General features: G+C 41.5%; 1 protein-coding gene across 2 annotated transcripts in view; it reads right to left on the bottom strand.

The window, feature by feature from the left end:
* MCC (mutated in colorectal cancers) overlaps window positions 1–17181 on the bottom strand; it is a 377421-nt gene that overhangs the window by 45548 nt on the left and 314692 nt on the right. For both annotated transcript variants that reach the window (XM_019517272.1, XM_019517273.1), the window contains 6 exons: window positions 12542–12688; window positions 12119–12208; window positions 11198–11346; window positions 8871–9011; window positions 6956–7056; window positions 2773–2956 (listed from right to left, as the gene is read on the bottom strand). In XM_019517272.1, the coding sequence (XP_019372817.1) occupies window positions 2773–2956; window positions 6956–7056; window positions 8871–9011; window positions 11198–11346; window positions 12119–12208; window positions 12542–12688 (812 nt within the window). The remainder of the gene's footprint in view (window positions 1–2772; window positions 2957–6955; window positions 7057–8870; window positions 9012–11197; window positions 11347–12118; window positions 12209–12541; window positions 12689–17181) is intronic.

Consider the following 17181-nt stretch of genomic DNA (forward strand, 5'->3'; position numbering starts at 1 on the left):
TGTGATGCTGCGGCTACTAAAGCAACCAAAACACTGGCTTGCAGCCATAGATGCTTCTCAAGCAAATCCCAGGACGTCATTCTCCCCTTGTACTCGGCCTTGGTGAGGCCGCAGCTGGAGTACTGCATCCAGTTTTGGGCTCCACAATTCAAAAAGGATGTGGAGAAGCTTGAGAGAGTCCAGAGAAGAGCCACGCGCATGATCAGAGGTCAGGAAAACAGACCTTACGACGACAGGCTGAGAGCCATGGGGCTCTTCAGCCTGGAAAAGCGCAGGCTCAGGAGTGACCTGATGGCCACCTATAAGTTTATCAGGGGTGTTCACCAGGATCTGGGGGAACGTTTGTTCACCAGAGCGCCCCAAGGGATGATGAGGTTGAATGGTCATAAGCTACTACAAGATCGTTTCAGGCTGGACATAAGGAAGAATTTCTTTACTGTCTGAGCCCCCAAGGTCTGGACCAGCCTGCCATCGGAGGTTGTTCAAGCACCTACATTGAACACCTTCAAGAGCAAATTGGATGCTTATCTTGCTGGGATCCTATGACCCCAGCTGACTTCCTACCCTTTGGGCAGGGGGCTGGACTCGATGATCTTCCGAGGTCCCTTCCAGCCCTAATGTCTATGAAAATAATCAAGGACGTTCAGCCTATGTGTTGCCACTTCTAACAACATATACAGGCAAACAGACATACAGAAGTGCATGTATACATCCGTTGTATGTCCACTCTCAGTATGAGAGATGGGGTCCCTAGATGGGGTCAAGTAGACTGAAACATTCTTGTATAATTACATTTCTCAGCCGGTCAATATTTTTGGCATCTAAAGCTACTGATTTGCTAGAGATTCTTAGATTAATATACGAGAAGCAACGGCTTTTTTGTGATGCCTTTTATTGGAACAACTGCATCGATGAGTGAGAGATTAAACAAGCTTTCATGTACAAACTGCCCTTCCCAATCTGAGCCCCAAACTGTACAATTTGTCCAATAAAAGATATCAGAAAAACCCTTTGTCTCTTATATATTTCCTGAAGCATTACAGATATAACAACACTTTACTTCCACTGCAAATGAATATGTAAACTAAACCACATCCTCCTCTGCACAGACTGGCAGGCACTGAAGCATAGTTTGAAAGCAAAATCACCTTTCAGTGTGAAACGTTAAAACTTTTCTCATGTTTGGAATAGAATTTGAGCTGCATTTCCTTCATCTTTTGCTGCTTTGATTTTAGATGAGTCAAGCAAAATGTAGTAAATGAAAGTAAGAATAAGGAAAAAATGCAGAGCCAAGATTTCACTCAATTTCAGAAAGTGAGAAAAATAAGGAACTTGCTTAAAGGAGACTGAATAAGCACAATAAAAACAGTCAAGAAAAAAAGTCAAGAAAAATGTTCGCTCACATTGCTCCAAAATGGCTGCCAACGTGATTGCAAGAGCTCTGCCAACCATCTAGATCACAAGGAAACTATTCTGCCTCTTCTAATTAAGATCAGCAGCCACAAAACTTGCTGTGGGTCAGCTCAACAACATAAGGTTGTGTTGTGATGGGTTCACCATAGAACTGTATCAGGCCATTATCATGAAACAGATCTGTCCTGCAAAGCATTTACAAGTCTAAAAGAGGGGCATATGAGACACAACTAGAGTTTTATGAGATTCAACAAAAGGGTCATATGAGACCATGAAAGATACAACCATGAGATACAAGAGTTTCAGCAGGGCATAAGTAAAGCTTCTGAACAGTTAGAACCAGATGATATTTTAAAAAGCATGTTACAAAATACAGAGGCCAGAAAATGTCAACTGAAGCGAAAAAGAGTTGTCCTGTAGCTTGACACTATGATCTCCACTAAAAAAGAAATTTCTTCTGCCAGAGATCCTATCCTATCCTGAATTCAGCCACTTTTTAAATCTGCTGGATAATTCCCTTCTGCATAACATTCAACTTCAGTCACTACCTATACACACAGTAAAAATGCACTGTATATAGGCAAGTGCTTAAGCAGATCTGGCTTCCAGACCTATTTGAACTGGAACATTTTTACAATAATAACTTGTTTACATTTCATTACTTTATGGCTCTAAGAAATATTCCAATATCCTGATCTTTTCTTCTGGAAAAATTCACTCTAATCTCAATAAAGTGTATTGAGCCAGTTGATATTTGACTACAGTTTCAATTGCACTAAGGGAAAGGAATGGAAAATTGTTATAACTGCTGAAGTATAATTTTCTGTTTCTTAACTTGTTTCTCTCGGAAATTATAACGTTTTATTTGTGACATTTAAAAAGCAACAATTCTTGCATACTCCAAAACCTTATGACAACCTTTGTGGGTGTGCATTTATGGTTTCCAGTTCTTTAGAAAACTGTGCTGCCCTCATACAACAGAGGTGAATAAGAAATACATGCTTCACAATTCAATGAAATGGGGAGGAGAGGAGAGCAAGAAAGAAAGAAAACAGAATTACTGAAGTAAAATAAAACGTTATGGTTTTGTCCTTTATGAGAGAGATCAAAGATCAGAATCACCCACTTGCAACAAATCTGTACAAAACCTTTCTTGGATGGAGTTTGTTCCAAGTCTGAGAAGAATTAGGTCACTGAAGCGTGATGATTCAAAAGACCAAAACCAAAAGAACCCAAGAGACTGGAGTGAGGATAGATAGTTAAATAAATGAAATACAACATAATCTACTTAGGTCTGAAGCCAAAGGTTTGAGGATCGGTGGGGATTGGGGGGGGGGAGGTTGAATGATTCACTGGTACCTGGTGTGGCTGTTGGATGACAGGCTCTCCCATGGCTGTACGCTACAGCCTGTGATTGCATAGGCTCCCCCACAGCTCCCATCTAATTTCATCAGCAGGGCTTTTGCTGCATTCTCAGCTGTCTTCCTGCAGTCGTGCGCTCTCTTGAGCATTTGGGTAATGTTTTCATCACCTGTTTGGTCCCCTAGTTTGCAAGCAAATAATTAGTGTCAGACCTTTAAAGAAGCTCAGAAAAATTAATGCAAGACTTAGGATTCTAGGAGGTATTTTCACTTCAAACTGAGGCATTAGTAATGAATTAACAATGTGATATACAGAGAGCTATCTTCACTGCTGTGTCAGCATAAGTTGTAAATTTACTTTCCCCCCCAATCCACCTCTTATTTCCATACAGAACAGTCAATGTTGAGGTAAGCACTGCTTTAAGTTTGGGCTACTAGGCCTTTGGGGAGGGTGAAGTGGTAGCTAGCTAAAGATACAGTGCTGCTGATGCTCAGACTAGCAGCACACAAGTCATCTGCTGCCAATCCAATCACCCTGTGTAGCGCCAGCGTTGTTTTGCTGTATGGTCACTTGTGCACTTTTTCGCTGGAGCAGGGCTATCTTGCACGGACTAACTCCAGGGTACTAGTCAGGCCGACTGCTGCAGCGAAGACAGAGCATTGCTCTGACAGGCATTCTTAATTCCATGCTACAAGTCAGTGTAGCACAATGCTGCCAGACAGAGCAAACAGGGGGCAGTTTGCTCTATGCAAGATTGTCATATAATCCTCGTCTGAGCCAAGGATTCTATATCCATATTCTACGCTTGCTAAATAAATCAAATACTCTTATTTTGATGTTAGCTCTTCAGACCAGTTGCCCTTAAAAACTGCATGAAAATTTGAAAGCAAGATTATTTTTTTAGGATTAACCAGTCAGGCTCCTCTCCTTGACAGAAGCAGTGACCATTACATATACAGGTACTGATGTGAAGCCTCAATGGGGGTTAGTGACAGTGCAACAGGCAGAGATGGGCACAGGATTGGGAGACAGGAGACCCAAGTTCCATCCCTAACCTGGCCACTGGCCTACTGTGTGACTTCAGACAAGCCACTTGATGTGTCTCTGCCTTTATTTCCTCCCTCTCTCTACATCTATTTAGGTTGCAAGTCCTCCAAGAGAAGGGACCTTTTTCATGTTATGCATTCGTACAGTGCCTTCACAATCGGACTCCAATCTCAGGTAGGATCTCTTGGTGCTAAAAGTGCTAAAGATTAAATAACGGAGAAGTGCAGATACCAGGACATTCAAAGTGGTGATTAGCACAACTTTCTTTATCTAATCGATTGATCACGTAAGGTACAGGAGGAACAACATAAAGGTTTCCCACTAAATAACCTGGGTTGTATATATGCCTATCCAAACTTCAACATGATGCCTGTATTTTCCCACGTGCTACTCACCCTCAAATAATATACACACTTCGTTCTGAGAAGGGAGAATGGTGAAAGAAAGATTTTTCCAGAATCATGGCTGAATTCTGGCTGCTGGGGTAGAGTCTACTTAAAAGTGTCACTCACCCCTCACTCTTCTGCTCACCAAAAGCTAGTGCCAACTGATTTGGCAACAGCTCTGATGGGGTTAAACCTCTACCTTTTGGCTGAGCAGCAGACTGTCTCCCACCATGTGGCCAGAGGGCACCAGCCCCCAGCAATCATTCATCATGCTTGCATTCAGCTTCCTTGCTTAAAACATGCACCCAAATTTTGGAAGGCTAATTTTTGGGGAAAAGTTGCACGTGATATGCAAGTAAATATGGTATATATACATTAAACAACAATGACAATAACTACAGCAACACTATACTGTTAACCTAACCCTTTCAACTCCTTTTTGGTTTTTTTCTGGGGATTGATACTAGACTGTAAAAGTTATTTGCTCAGATACCAGCAAAGAAAATCCATATCTGAGTAAACATGATTTCAGGAACTTAGTATGCATTTTTTATTTGTGGTTTAAATCCAGATGTTCTTATCCCAGAATTCATTTGGTTAGTGCTAAGACAAGTTTCTCCTTAAGGCCAATTAAAGTTTATCTAAGTACTAAGTAAAGATATTTGGTCTGGATACCAAATTAGTTATTTTAACTAACAAATCCTTGCTGTTTAATTATTAAGTACTTTTTATAGTGATAAATGAAGGATTAACAAGTAAGAACAGATTCATAATTTGGGATGTGTTTGAATTTTGAAAAGATTTTTCCTTGATAAAATGAGTTGGCTCTTGGTAGACATTTCTTGTATAATTTTCAATATAACTAAACTGATTTTTTACTTTAAACTGATATATAACAAAACCTGTTGCAAGGCAAAGTTTTTTCAGACCAAATTTCAGAGCAAATTAAATTTTATAGTCAGGCATAAGCCACTGAACAAACACGATTTATGATGAAAATCCTGGCACAGTATTCACTACAGGGCTGTGACTCGCAATGCTAACATTAAAAGAAACTGATGACCGACACCTATATAAATGTAGGTTAAACCCTTTCAAGTTGGATCAGGGCAGAAAACTAATATCCAAGGAACCTCCTTTTCCAGATTTACTTTCTTGGCTATTCATGTAAATAGTAAAATCTAAGGCTTAATGCACCCTTATTCCTAAATGTTCCTTCATAAAATATCTGCAGTACAAGTTCAATACTGTGCTGCAGAAAGGAAGGGCTGAAATCCAGAGTAAAAATGGGACAAGAAAGCATCTGCTATGACCTTTCCTGCATGGCATACATTACAAGGAGGAACAAACCTACACAAACACTTGTGTAAATCTCTAGGAGAGAGACAAAATAAACTGTTTAGAAACAGCACAGTTACTGTGGATCATTGCATCTAAGCTGTTGAAACAAGAGGTTGAACTCATCTGTCTCATGGCTCTGAAGGCAGCTGGTCATCTGGTCTTAAAAGCTTTCAGTTTACATTTCAGTGGTGCTATAAATTATAGTCTAAAACGGGCAGTTTTTACATCTCAGCACAGCATGGAAAACTATTTTTCTCTTTCTTAAGATCTCTCCACTTTCCAGCCCAAGATTACTACTACCACCTTCCCGCAATAGGAAGAGGAATGAGCCTCTTTAAAACAAACATTTTGACTGGGCAAACACACATCTTCTGACAACAAAAGGAACAAGTGTGTACGGAATTCCCCATGTACCTGGCTGAAAAAATGCCCCTAAAGTGCCTTGCTTTGTGGTTAAGAGAGCATCATCTTCAAAAGCAGGTTTCTATACCAGTGTTAATGAGAGTCAGTGTGTGCCACTGAAGCTCCTGGTTTATGTTCATTTAGTGTAATCTGATCTGATCCAAACTACTATGCCTTCTGCCATGCAACCAGAGATAGGATCCCAATGGTGCCATTACTTCTTCCCAGTGCAGGGGGATCCCAGAATCTTGGTTTCCCTCTGCACTGGCAAGTTGAAAGCTGAGTGCCTGCAGCCTGCCCAAACCTGAGTGGTTTTGGGGCTGGGACTGACAATTGGCCCTAGGGTTACACTGGGGCTGCTTCAAGACTCCTGTGCTATTGCAAGACTGGAGCAATCAGCTGATTGTTGGCCCAAGCCCCAGCTTGGTTCCAGACTTGTGCAGTCTAGGTGCTGGGAACAACGATCAGCTGATTGTCAGTCCCAGCCCTGAGACCACACCGGAGCAAGTTGCTCAAGGCTGAAACTTCAAACAATGCAGCAAACCATTAGAATGAAAATGTTAAGAAATTACAAAAAAAAAGAAGGCTTGGACGTAAAGACTGCACTAATATGTGCCCATAATTTTCGTGGCTACATATGCACCTGCAATAATTGCAAGCACAAATGTTGTGACCCTTACCAGGATGTGAAATGCATGCTTGGATGTTTCAGTTTAAAATCACTGTACTCTGTATAGATTGCTGTCCAATAAAGTAACTTTGCCAGTCCAGAAGATGCATTTTCTGTAATCCTATATATGATTTATTTTACACTTGTAGTTCTTTTTTTGTCAAACATTTTACTTATCCACTTGAAAACATGAAAAAAACAAACTTCTTTGACTTGTGGATTGCAAACAGTTATGAGATGATTGACTGCTACAAACAAGCTTTCAAAGCTGATGAATATTCACTGAAGTACAGAATGAATTAAATTTAAATAAGTTGACTCATTGAGTTCTTACCGACAGACGCAACACCTGCAGCTCGGAACTGTCCAAGAATAAGACTCTGTTCACTTTCAGCCAAAGCAAGTAGCAGCTCATATGCTTCTATGCACTGCTCACTGAAAAAAAACAAAACACAAACCATAATATGTGCAATTTAGACAGGAAAAAATCAATATCATCAATCAGCAGTGCACAAGTGGTAGCTGATGAACTATGTTATTTCCCTTTACTTGTATGATAGTAGGAACATTAAACTACATGACATATACAGTTTCTATCAAAAATGCTCAAGAAGCATCCCTGTGATGGTGTTCTATAGTTGATCCTTGCTCATTTAACAGTCTGGTTTAACAAGAGAAAACAGGAGAAACAGAATAAGCAGATGTGAGGAAAGTCTGGCTCTCTTCAGAAGTGTGGATGGCACAGGACAGTAACATGACTTGTGGATATTTCTTTGTGAAACTGATTTTCAAGAATTCTTACTGTACCAAAAACCCCGCCAAAACAAAAACCCCAAATCCCAAAATCTTAGGAAAATGCTTTGCTCCTGCACCCCTCCTCCAAAGCCAATGAGAAAACTACTGAAAACTTCTGTGAATGCCCAAGTGACACGATTTTCACAAGTGTTTTAAAACCAATTCAGAATTTGGCCCCAAATTGCTGGCAACCTTATGATGTCAGCTGAAATCATGGTCTGTGGAAGTTGTTGGTGACTCAATTTTCTGCTTGGCCCACTGAACTTACAAAAGTTGACAGATTTACTGAAGGATAAATCAATGTCTCTAATTTATCCAAAGACCAGGTATACCACAATTAACCACAGTGCAAGATTTTTCAGTGACCATCAAATATTCCTTAACTTTCATCTAAAGAGATAATGGCTAGCAGAAGCGTAATACGAGGTGGGCCAGCAGAGAGCATGCCCTGGGCACTCCCTATGGAGAGGGGTGCCAGAAGGATAAGGTGGCGGCACCCCATTCTGCCATCCTACACTGCCATCATAGAGGGCTACAGGAAATAGGTGGCACAGGCAACGTGGGTCAAGGAGTGCAAAGTCTTCTGGGAATCACAGTTTTGTAGAGCAGCAATGGAGTTTGCTGCTGCTGCTGCTTGGGGGAAAATTGACTACATTTCTTCCTGCCTAAATCAGCATTTTTTGCCTTCTCGACATGGGCACTGGTGGCAAGAAATGGGGCAACTCCCTTCCTCCCAGCAGTGTGGGCTCCTACTGCCACCCTAGAGAATTAAAATTCCCAGAACACCTTGTATGCCATGTTCCTGGACACCATCTCGTGCTGAAGACAGACGCAGGGAGGGGAAGGGTGAGGGAGGATTGCCCCAGATGCGTTCTTCAGACATTAAACCTCTGATGACTAGGATGAGAATAGGGAGTTCTTCTTGTTCAGAGGGCCAGTTCAGTAAAGGCACCAATAATAATGGCTCTCTGTATGAGGAGATGGGATTTAACACTTAACAGATCTCTAACACTAGTGCATTTCTGTTAGCAAAGGGAAATACCTAAAAGAATATGCTCTCCTCTATCTATCACATTATCCTCATGAGTTGCTTGCAACTATCACGTTTATCTTTAATTTGGTATCACCCTTCTTCAGTAAAATGTATAATGTTGATTTAATATGCATGTGGGGGGGGAATAAACAACCCCTCCTCCCTAATTTCAACTTTCACTATGTATTGACAAAAAAAAAAAAGCTAGTGAGGATTATTAAGTTAATTTCTGGTGCCTGAACTGCATTATAGATGATAATTTCAGTTAGGCAGTGATGTTTAAATGACCAGCATTCTGGACAGAAAGAAACAGAGGCAGGTTTGTCACTGTGGAAAACCACTTCTATCATCTGAAGTTCTTCAGCAGTTCCTGTGCCCTGCCTTGTTCATGCTGAATTTCCCTGTCTGTGTAGAGACATACCTGTATTGCAATGCCAGGCGGAGTGCTGTGGTGTTCGATTCATATTTTCCAACCAGCATGCTCATCCTCTCAGCATTGCTCTTGCACTCCTCCAGAGTGATTGTCAACAGATCATTCTGGGATTTTAAGTGCTCGATACGGCTATAAACAAATAAATACATTTTAACTTTCTAACAGTCTGCAGTCTATTTGCCTTGAAACTCCAAAATGATCCTAGTTTAAAATGTCAAAGCTCATTTGGCCTACAGTTTTCTTTCCTTAACTCCTGTGGCAAAATCCATCAAATCTATGGACTGTAACACGAACACAGAAATATACTTAGATTGTGGGGGATGAGGGAGAAATCAATAAAGCATTCCCTTTTGAATTAACTGCAACCCGAAAGCTTTTTTAACAGCACAGTCTTATTACTGTTAGTCTTACCCTCCCTCCTCCATTCTTTCCTCCTTTTTTACACACTTGCATCTTGACTTTAAATGCAAATTTCTTGCAGCACAAGGAGTGAATACTATAACTGCATTAAGTGCCCAGTGTCATTGCATTTGCTGCATAATTTTATTCCAGGATGTAAACTTTGATGCATAAATGTATTGTCAGAATTAAGCTACTGCTAGATTTGGGGTCAGGAAGGAAATTTTGCCTTAAGTTAGACTGGCAATGCCATTTAGATTTTTTTGCCTTCTTCTAAAGCATGGACTTAGGGTCCTTTTCCTGTGATCATCTAAGTATATTTTAACTTGAAAAATTCCCTGCCATTACAGTGGCCAAGGCACTGACAACGTCCTTGCCTCCCCTGCTCTTTACTTGTGGTCCACTGTTAAGGAGTTTTATAGACCGCTTTGCGGCTGTGGTGCGTGAGGGAGAGTACAGTCATCGTTTTGTGGACCATTTTGGATGAACAGTTGCCTGCAAACCAGGTTGCTGGGACATCCTTTCCAGTGCAATGCTCCTATGCTCAGACCATCATGTTTACAAGGATAACTTTTGAAATCTGAACTGAATACAAACAAGACAGCGAGTCTCAGAGGCTGGACAACAGATTGAAACAATAGGCTCATATAAGGGGTCAACTGTGACATCCATCTCAAAGGAACATTAACCCATAAACCTAACAACAAAATTCTAAATGCCAACAACATTGGCTATGTCACTACTGACCACTGTAGCATAGAAACCAACTGACTGGACTGAGCCATCACTACTGAATATAGTGACAGATACTGGGGCACAGGCAAGTAATTGCCATCAAGATTTATTAAGGTAAGAAATGAGGAATACAGCAGCACCCAGCACTGTCACAAGTGTTCCTTCCAAAATCAGCTCTTTGTCAACAGTCAAGCTCAAATTTTTCCTTGTGGTTTAAAGTCCTAACTTTTCCCTGCATCCCAGCTGATGAAGCCTCCAGCTCTCTCTGAAAACCACTGCTATGTTATGTGCTATCAATGCAAAATTCTGTGGCACAAAGAAAAAGGGGAGAATAAGCATAACATTAATGAATATCAAAACATACAAACAAAAGGGAAGCTGTATTGATTGAACGGGACTGGACCTGGGAAAAGCAGTGGAAATGAGAAAGCATGGAAGTGTGACGCCACAGAACTCTGTGATAACTACTGAATTATAATGATATAATATGCTAAATAAGACATGAATATCCTTGATTACGGAAGAACTATCCTGCACAAGTAGTGACAGGAGAAGAACGCACCGTATCTTTCACTACAGCTAAGATCAGGATGCCCACTGATGCGATTTACTTTGAAAAATACACTGTTTTCAGAATGGCAAACTGGTCACTCAAGCCCTAACATTTTTATCCTTTAGGATATAAGCCATATTTACTGGTCCACTTCTATGTCCCAAGGTGTAATGACAGCCTGATCAATTCCATAATAAGCAGAAGGTAAACTGGGGCAATATACCTGAAATGAAACAGCTGTTATATTACTATAGGTTAGCTTTCCCTTACTAAGTGGAAACAGTAAATAGTTGCAGTGGAACAGCAGGATGATCAGTAGGTCTGCTCCCTTTCCCTGCCCCACCCCCTTTAAATGGACACAATTGTTTCATCTGTCCACACCCAAAGATTCAAATCTACTATATGCCTTAGCATGGATAACCACATTATCGTATTGGTAGAAAGAACTATTAATTCACATTATAATCTCCTGATCATCATCCAAGTTTCACACTTATTTGAAGCTACTGTAGTTGAACTTGGCCCCAGCAAAATTCTAAGTTATGGGGCAGACAATGAAGAAAAAACACTAATTTAACAAAACTAACTGTAGACAAAATACTTCATATCCTCTGACCTCACATCTTACCTATTTAACCTCTCAGTTTCCACTTCAAACTCTCGGATTTTACTTTCAGAGATAGCAGATCCATGTGAATAGAGTGTCTGGAAGATTTCTTGGATGTTGGAGCAGTCTTGAAGAGAATGGGCCAAGTGTTCAGCCACACTGCTAGACACCTGCACAGGGTGATTAGTAAACCTTCTGTCAATGGATGAGCATAAAATTCAGTCCCTAAGTATGCTGAACCACTAAATGTGTCTACTCAGAGGCAATTAGGTCAGAAGAGTCAACTAGGAATGGGGCACCACTCAAAACATGATAAAGCCCACTTCCACACCAGCAGGGATGATGGGCAATATGTAGTAGTAATGGTTAATTTAAAAGCCCATGTTGTTGGAGATGAATATGCAACCTTTTACCAACAGATTTAAGAAGACTTCTTAAGTTCTATACCTTCAAAATATCTGAGCAGGGTTAATCTCTATCATTAATGACCCACTTTTAAACCTAGAGTGCCAAATGACATTTTGGATATTCACTGGTGTATGTATATGGCTATACTTTGGTCTATTGTTCTTTTAGAGATGTCAGACTAACTTGGGGTGCAAGTGAACCACCCTCACTCATGTGGGTAATCTTCATTCACAATCATCATCCCCTTGAAGTTAAGGGAATTAACTCATAGGAGGAATGGTTTGAAGAACATGGTCCTTGGCAACTGTATGGACTTCAAAATGACAGTAGGGTATGAGAAGTGGGTGTTAATTATTCCTCTTCACCTGTTAAATACTTTTCAGAAAATAAGATTTCAAATATTTTTAATTAAATCATATTTAAATTAATTAAATATTTGTTCTCCTTTTTAATAGAACAAAAGTCACCCACAGGTGCTCACTACTATTACTAGAGCTAGGATGAACTTCTTGTGCACTTATTTGCAACACTCACGCCTATACTGCTGATTTCTGATCCTAGGACTGGTCGGTCAGATGAAGAAGATTCGGATCTTGTCTTTGACAACTTCACTCGTTCAGCAATCTGGAAGTCACAATACCATATAAGTTACAGACAGGAATCCCATGTTCTGCACAGCTGCGCAAAATACATCATTGCTCACACACTGACCACATTTCAAAATCTGAAATTGATAAACGTAAGTTGGCATCTGTGTTGTGACTGAGACTTAAAATTATTAGTGTGTTATCTCTTTCTGCAGCTCAAGTTCATGGACCTGCTTAGGACCCTTGAAAACTCCCCTGGGACTCCAGATGCTACCTCCCAGTTAATCGCATGCCTGCACAGCAGCTGTGCACAATGAAGTCTGCTTCTTGCAGATAACGAGAGGCATTACTGCAGCACACAGTAGCTCACCTTGGCAATCGGAATGTCATTGCTGCTGCTGCTTGTGCTCAGCTCCCCTGTACTGGGGTTAACGGGTCGGTTTGTAGAAGTAAGGCGTCCTGGGCTGGATGGCCCTGTTGCTTGAACACTCTGTAATCGTGTTTGCAGTTCCCGAACCTATAAAAAATGCAACGTTTTCTTTTTCTACTGATGTTTAAGTGATAAGCTAGTTCATTCCCTCCATCTCCAGAAAAAAAACAAAACACAACAAAACAGTGATTTCTGGCAAGAACAGGTAATCCTGTTTTGGCTTGTGGTTACTACAAAGCTTTCCCTGTGTGAGTTTGGGGAGACTGGGGATATTGATTCAACCCTCACCCCGTTTGCCAATCTTTGCTAACGTATTTATTGTGGAATGAATGATTAAACCTGATGCTGCATTGCAATTATGATTATTAGTTTCATTTTGTTTTATATAATCCATTGACTGCAACAGTATTACAGGCAGAGAAACTGGTTTCTTCAGGAGGAAGTTCACTTAATGCTTTGGACCAAAATCATCATGCACAAAGAACTGGTGGTATCTTCAATGGATTAAAAAAAGTCCCAAAACTGATTAAATGATTTATGCATAAGTATCCCAGGATGACTTCATCACATTAAGAGGACAAAGTAATTGAAAATGTAAATAATTTATTAATACTTTCCAAACTACAATTAAATAAAACTGCCACAGAGTGAGTAATGTTAAGAAAGAAAACTGCTAGAAAATATGCCCAAACTACAGCTTGCTCAAAAACCACACATTTGCAAAAAGCTGCACTGTTCTCATAACATGCCAGACAAACACAGAACTGACCTCCGAATGGTTTTAGGAGAAGGGGAAAAGAGGAAGGGAAAAAAGGCTTGCACAAGCCAAGTGGTATTGCTGGGTAAGAGATTATAGGGTTTACCTTGGAATAATACATAAGAAACAAAGAATACATGGCCTGCTTGAACACAGCAATTATACCACAGGGGAAATTAACAGCTCATTTTTCCACAAAACTAGCACCCTGGCTTCAAAAGAAAAAATGTGGGGGGTGGATGGAGGAACTAGTTTGAAGTGGAAATTTTCCTGCATATTTGATTGCTTATTTTATCCCACAAGTCTCTCCTGGATTCTGGTGCCACAATAAACAAACCATGTAGACATGGTGATACTTTGCCTAGAAATGCAACACTGTTTGAAATGTTTAATAGTCCGCTGGACAAAGGACTAGGAATAATATTCTGAGTTGTAGGGCAAGACTAGTTTTGTGTGTAGACACAGGCTGCATACGACACATTCAAATAATCTAGGAGAGTTCTCCCAGGTGTATTCTGCCAGTACAAAAATTTACCCAGAGCCATGTATACAGACATTCAAATGCTGAGATCCTGAGGAGTGGAGAGCTTGTACTGCTGACACCATCCAGCTGTCTGTTCACACATCTCAGTGTGCTCTCCAGGCTCCCTTAGCCTGCCTGGCAACAGGTGGCAGCAGCGCATACGGCAGCCCTAATTGGCTAATGCAGACTGTTTCCTTGCAGCACAATGTAGGGATTGTGAAGGGAGCATATTCTGATTCCTGCTGGAGTCATATACCCACTGGTTTTTACCAGGTTTTTTTTTTTTCCTTGGAGCAGCCATTTCCACTCGGGGACAAAACATCTGAACATCTGTACACTCTTTCACCAATGGTTTCTTCTACGAGAGCAACAACTCTCCCAGAAGAAACTGAATGTCCGTAGGCACAGAGTTGCACAAAAAGTAGGCTAAGATTGCAAACATAAGCCCGCAGATAAGAAACATCAAAGTTAAAGTAGCACTAAGATTCTGGGCCTTCCCCAGCCATGGATTCCTAAAGGTACTTTACTGTTATTAATATTTAACTCTCTTATCAGGAGTGAGGGCCTTACTATGTTCACTGTGCAAACATACAGAAAGCAAGATCCCTGCCTCAAAGAACTTTCAATCTAATTTATAACAAAGCTCAACAATTGTGTGGAGGAAAGGATTTTTGTGGAATGATTAATGCATTCCCCTGAAGAGCTGGCTGCACTGAAAAGCTTTTCAAAGTCTATCCCAATCATGCAGCTGATCCAAAAAATCTCATGCCTCCTGCTTTGTAGCTCATGGGAGTTTACACAACTCCCCCACCCCAGCCATGTGCTGCTGCAGCATCTCATCACCTCCCTGTCACATTGCTGGGTCCCAGGTAGGCAGACAGTAATTCTTTGCTTGTCTGTGCTGGGACAGAGGGGTTGGGGGTAAGGCTGGGCAGGAAGCATGTTGGGAGGTGCAGTCAGGTGCATCAGGGTGTGGGGGTGAATAGGGAACCCTTGGGGTGGGGGCAGCATGGTGTAAAATTGTAGCTGCAGTCAAGCAGGGTTGGCCAAGCCAAGACATTTATTTTTTTTAAAGATAAACTACAACATTTTTACTGATCACCAAACTTTTTTTAAAACTATGGTTGGTGTTAGATCCCTAAATTTGAACCCAACCCTCAGCTACAGCCTGGCAGAAGGGTTACATTTACATTATGTAAAATATATGGAGAAAAAAGGTTGGTTGTCAGTATAAAGTTTGCAGATCATCAGTAAAATTGTCCTGGATTGGCAACCCTGGTGCTTTGGGTCTGATGAGGGTTGTCTGGAGTCTAATGAAGGGTGCCTTCTGTCTGTAAAGGTTGAGAACCATTGTTTTAACCTTTTTGTTTCTTACAGGGCCACAATAATCAAGGGCATGTCTCAACTGTCTCCACAGCAATCCCAAGACCCCCCCTAAGAAACAAGCTGCTCCTACTTGCTGAAAAAATATTTTGTGGTTGGATTTTGAAGTGTGTCCAAGGCCACACTCAGTGGCTCAATCTCAGGTGCACTCTTAAGAATGACACGTGGCATTGCTCCACAGGGAACCTCACCATGTTTTGCAATATGCGGCATATGCAGTGCAAGATCACGCAGGTCAGATTTGGCTCTTGGTAGCTGTCTCAGGATCTCCACATAAATAAAATAGGCATGCCCTGAATCAACTACAACTATGGAACCATTACTCCAGTGCTTGCACATCTTAAGTAAGTTTCAAAGCACAAATGCAAAACATACATTGTTCAGCTGTTTGCATCTGAGGCCCTGAGTACATATCTTAGTGATTCTCAACCAAGGTGCTGTGGCATCCTGGCAGGCTGCCAGACCTTGAAGGGTGCCAAGAGGTGTGGAGAGATAAGCAAAGTGTTAAGAGATAAGCAGATAAGTGCAGGCTCAGGCTTGTCCCTGCCTAGCTAATGCCCCACCCCCACCCCAATGCCCAACCCCTCTGCAAGGGAGGGAAGCACTGTAATATATAAACTGGTTTTTGAAATTAAGTGCCACTTAATTCACAAAAATTATGGAAGGGGGCATTGAGTCCAGCGAGGGGTGCTTCAAGTCCAAAAAGAGTTGACAACCTCTGACACAGGCATATAGGACATTTATACATGTGCTCCAGGAGAGTGTGTGTATGTGGGTGAGTGGTGTTTTAATTAGATTGAGCTGCTCTAATTAAAGCTCTCAGTGTCATGTGTTTCAGCAGTCCTTTGCTGAAAAATGGTGGCAGGGGCACTTTAACTAAAGCTCATCAAATGAGCTTTAGTTAAAGGGCTTGTGTTGCCATTTTTTCAGTGCAGGTAATTACCATGTTCCAACAGACTCAGTTAATTGAGTCTGCTCCAATGCACCGTAATTGCAGAGCATCAGAGCAGCCTCCCTACGTGTGTATAGGCGTCCATAAATTTTACATATATACAAATATATATAAATTTGTATTTCCCATCAAGAATGACCGAGGGGGAAGGGAGGAGGAGGGTGGAGCATTGTCACCCACCACCCTGCACCACCACTGCCTCCCAGGAGTGGGGGAGCAAGGAGTCTTGCATGTGGCAGCTGCCACCGCCATCCACCACTCCACATCCAGCTGCACACAACTGCCACCTCCCCCGCGCATGATAGTTTGGACAGCATGTTCAGTTTTTAGCTCTGATAATCCATACTCAAATACGGTTTTTTACTTGTAAATACTTATTTACATAGATGCTGCATGCCTACGTGGTGTGTGCGCGTGCGGGAGGCAATTATTTTGGGTGGAGGACTGCTTACCAAGTTTTGGCAAGCTGCTGAGCGCCACATGGGTAGTCCTGCCCCTTGACAGGTGTCATGCCCCTCTGTGACCATCTTGGGACCGGAAGTCCTGCCCCTACCTTCTGACCTTTCCAACCAGAAGTCCCACCCCTTGCACCTGGAAGTATTCCTTTGGGGAAGAGGGTTTGCCATCTTAGGGGAAAAAAAACCCCAAATTATATACTAAAAATCAAACATCCATAATAATATATTTTAATTTAATTAAAAAATATGTTTTTGTCCTGATTTGTCTGCATTTGTGCCGTACATGTGGAAGTGATTGCATAATAGCTGCAAAATACAGTCTTAATTGTATATTGTGTGGGAGGGAATGAGGGGCACCAGTAGGGCTGGGGGGGATGTTTTGCGGGGAGTGACGGGTACAAGCAGGGCCAGGGGGACCGTAGAGGGAGTGAGGGGCACCAATAGGGCTAGGGAGCTGTTGTGGGGGGAGTGAGTGGCACGAGAAGAGCAAGGGGACTGTGGGGGGAG

This window comes from Gavialis gangeticus, unplaced genomic scaffold (assembly GCF_001723915.1).
Source record: "Gavialis gangeticus isolate Ggan-Ray unplaced genomic scaffold, GavGan_comp1, whole genome shotgun sequence".
NCBI classification, from domain to species: domain Eukaryota; kingdom Metazoa; phylum Chordata; order Crocodylia; family Gavialidae; genus Gavialis; species Gavialis gangeticus.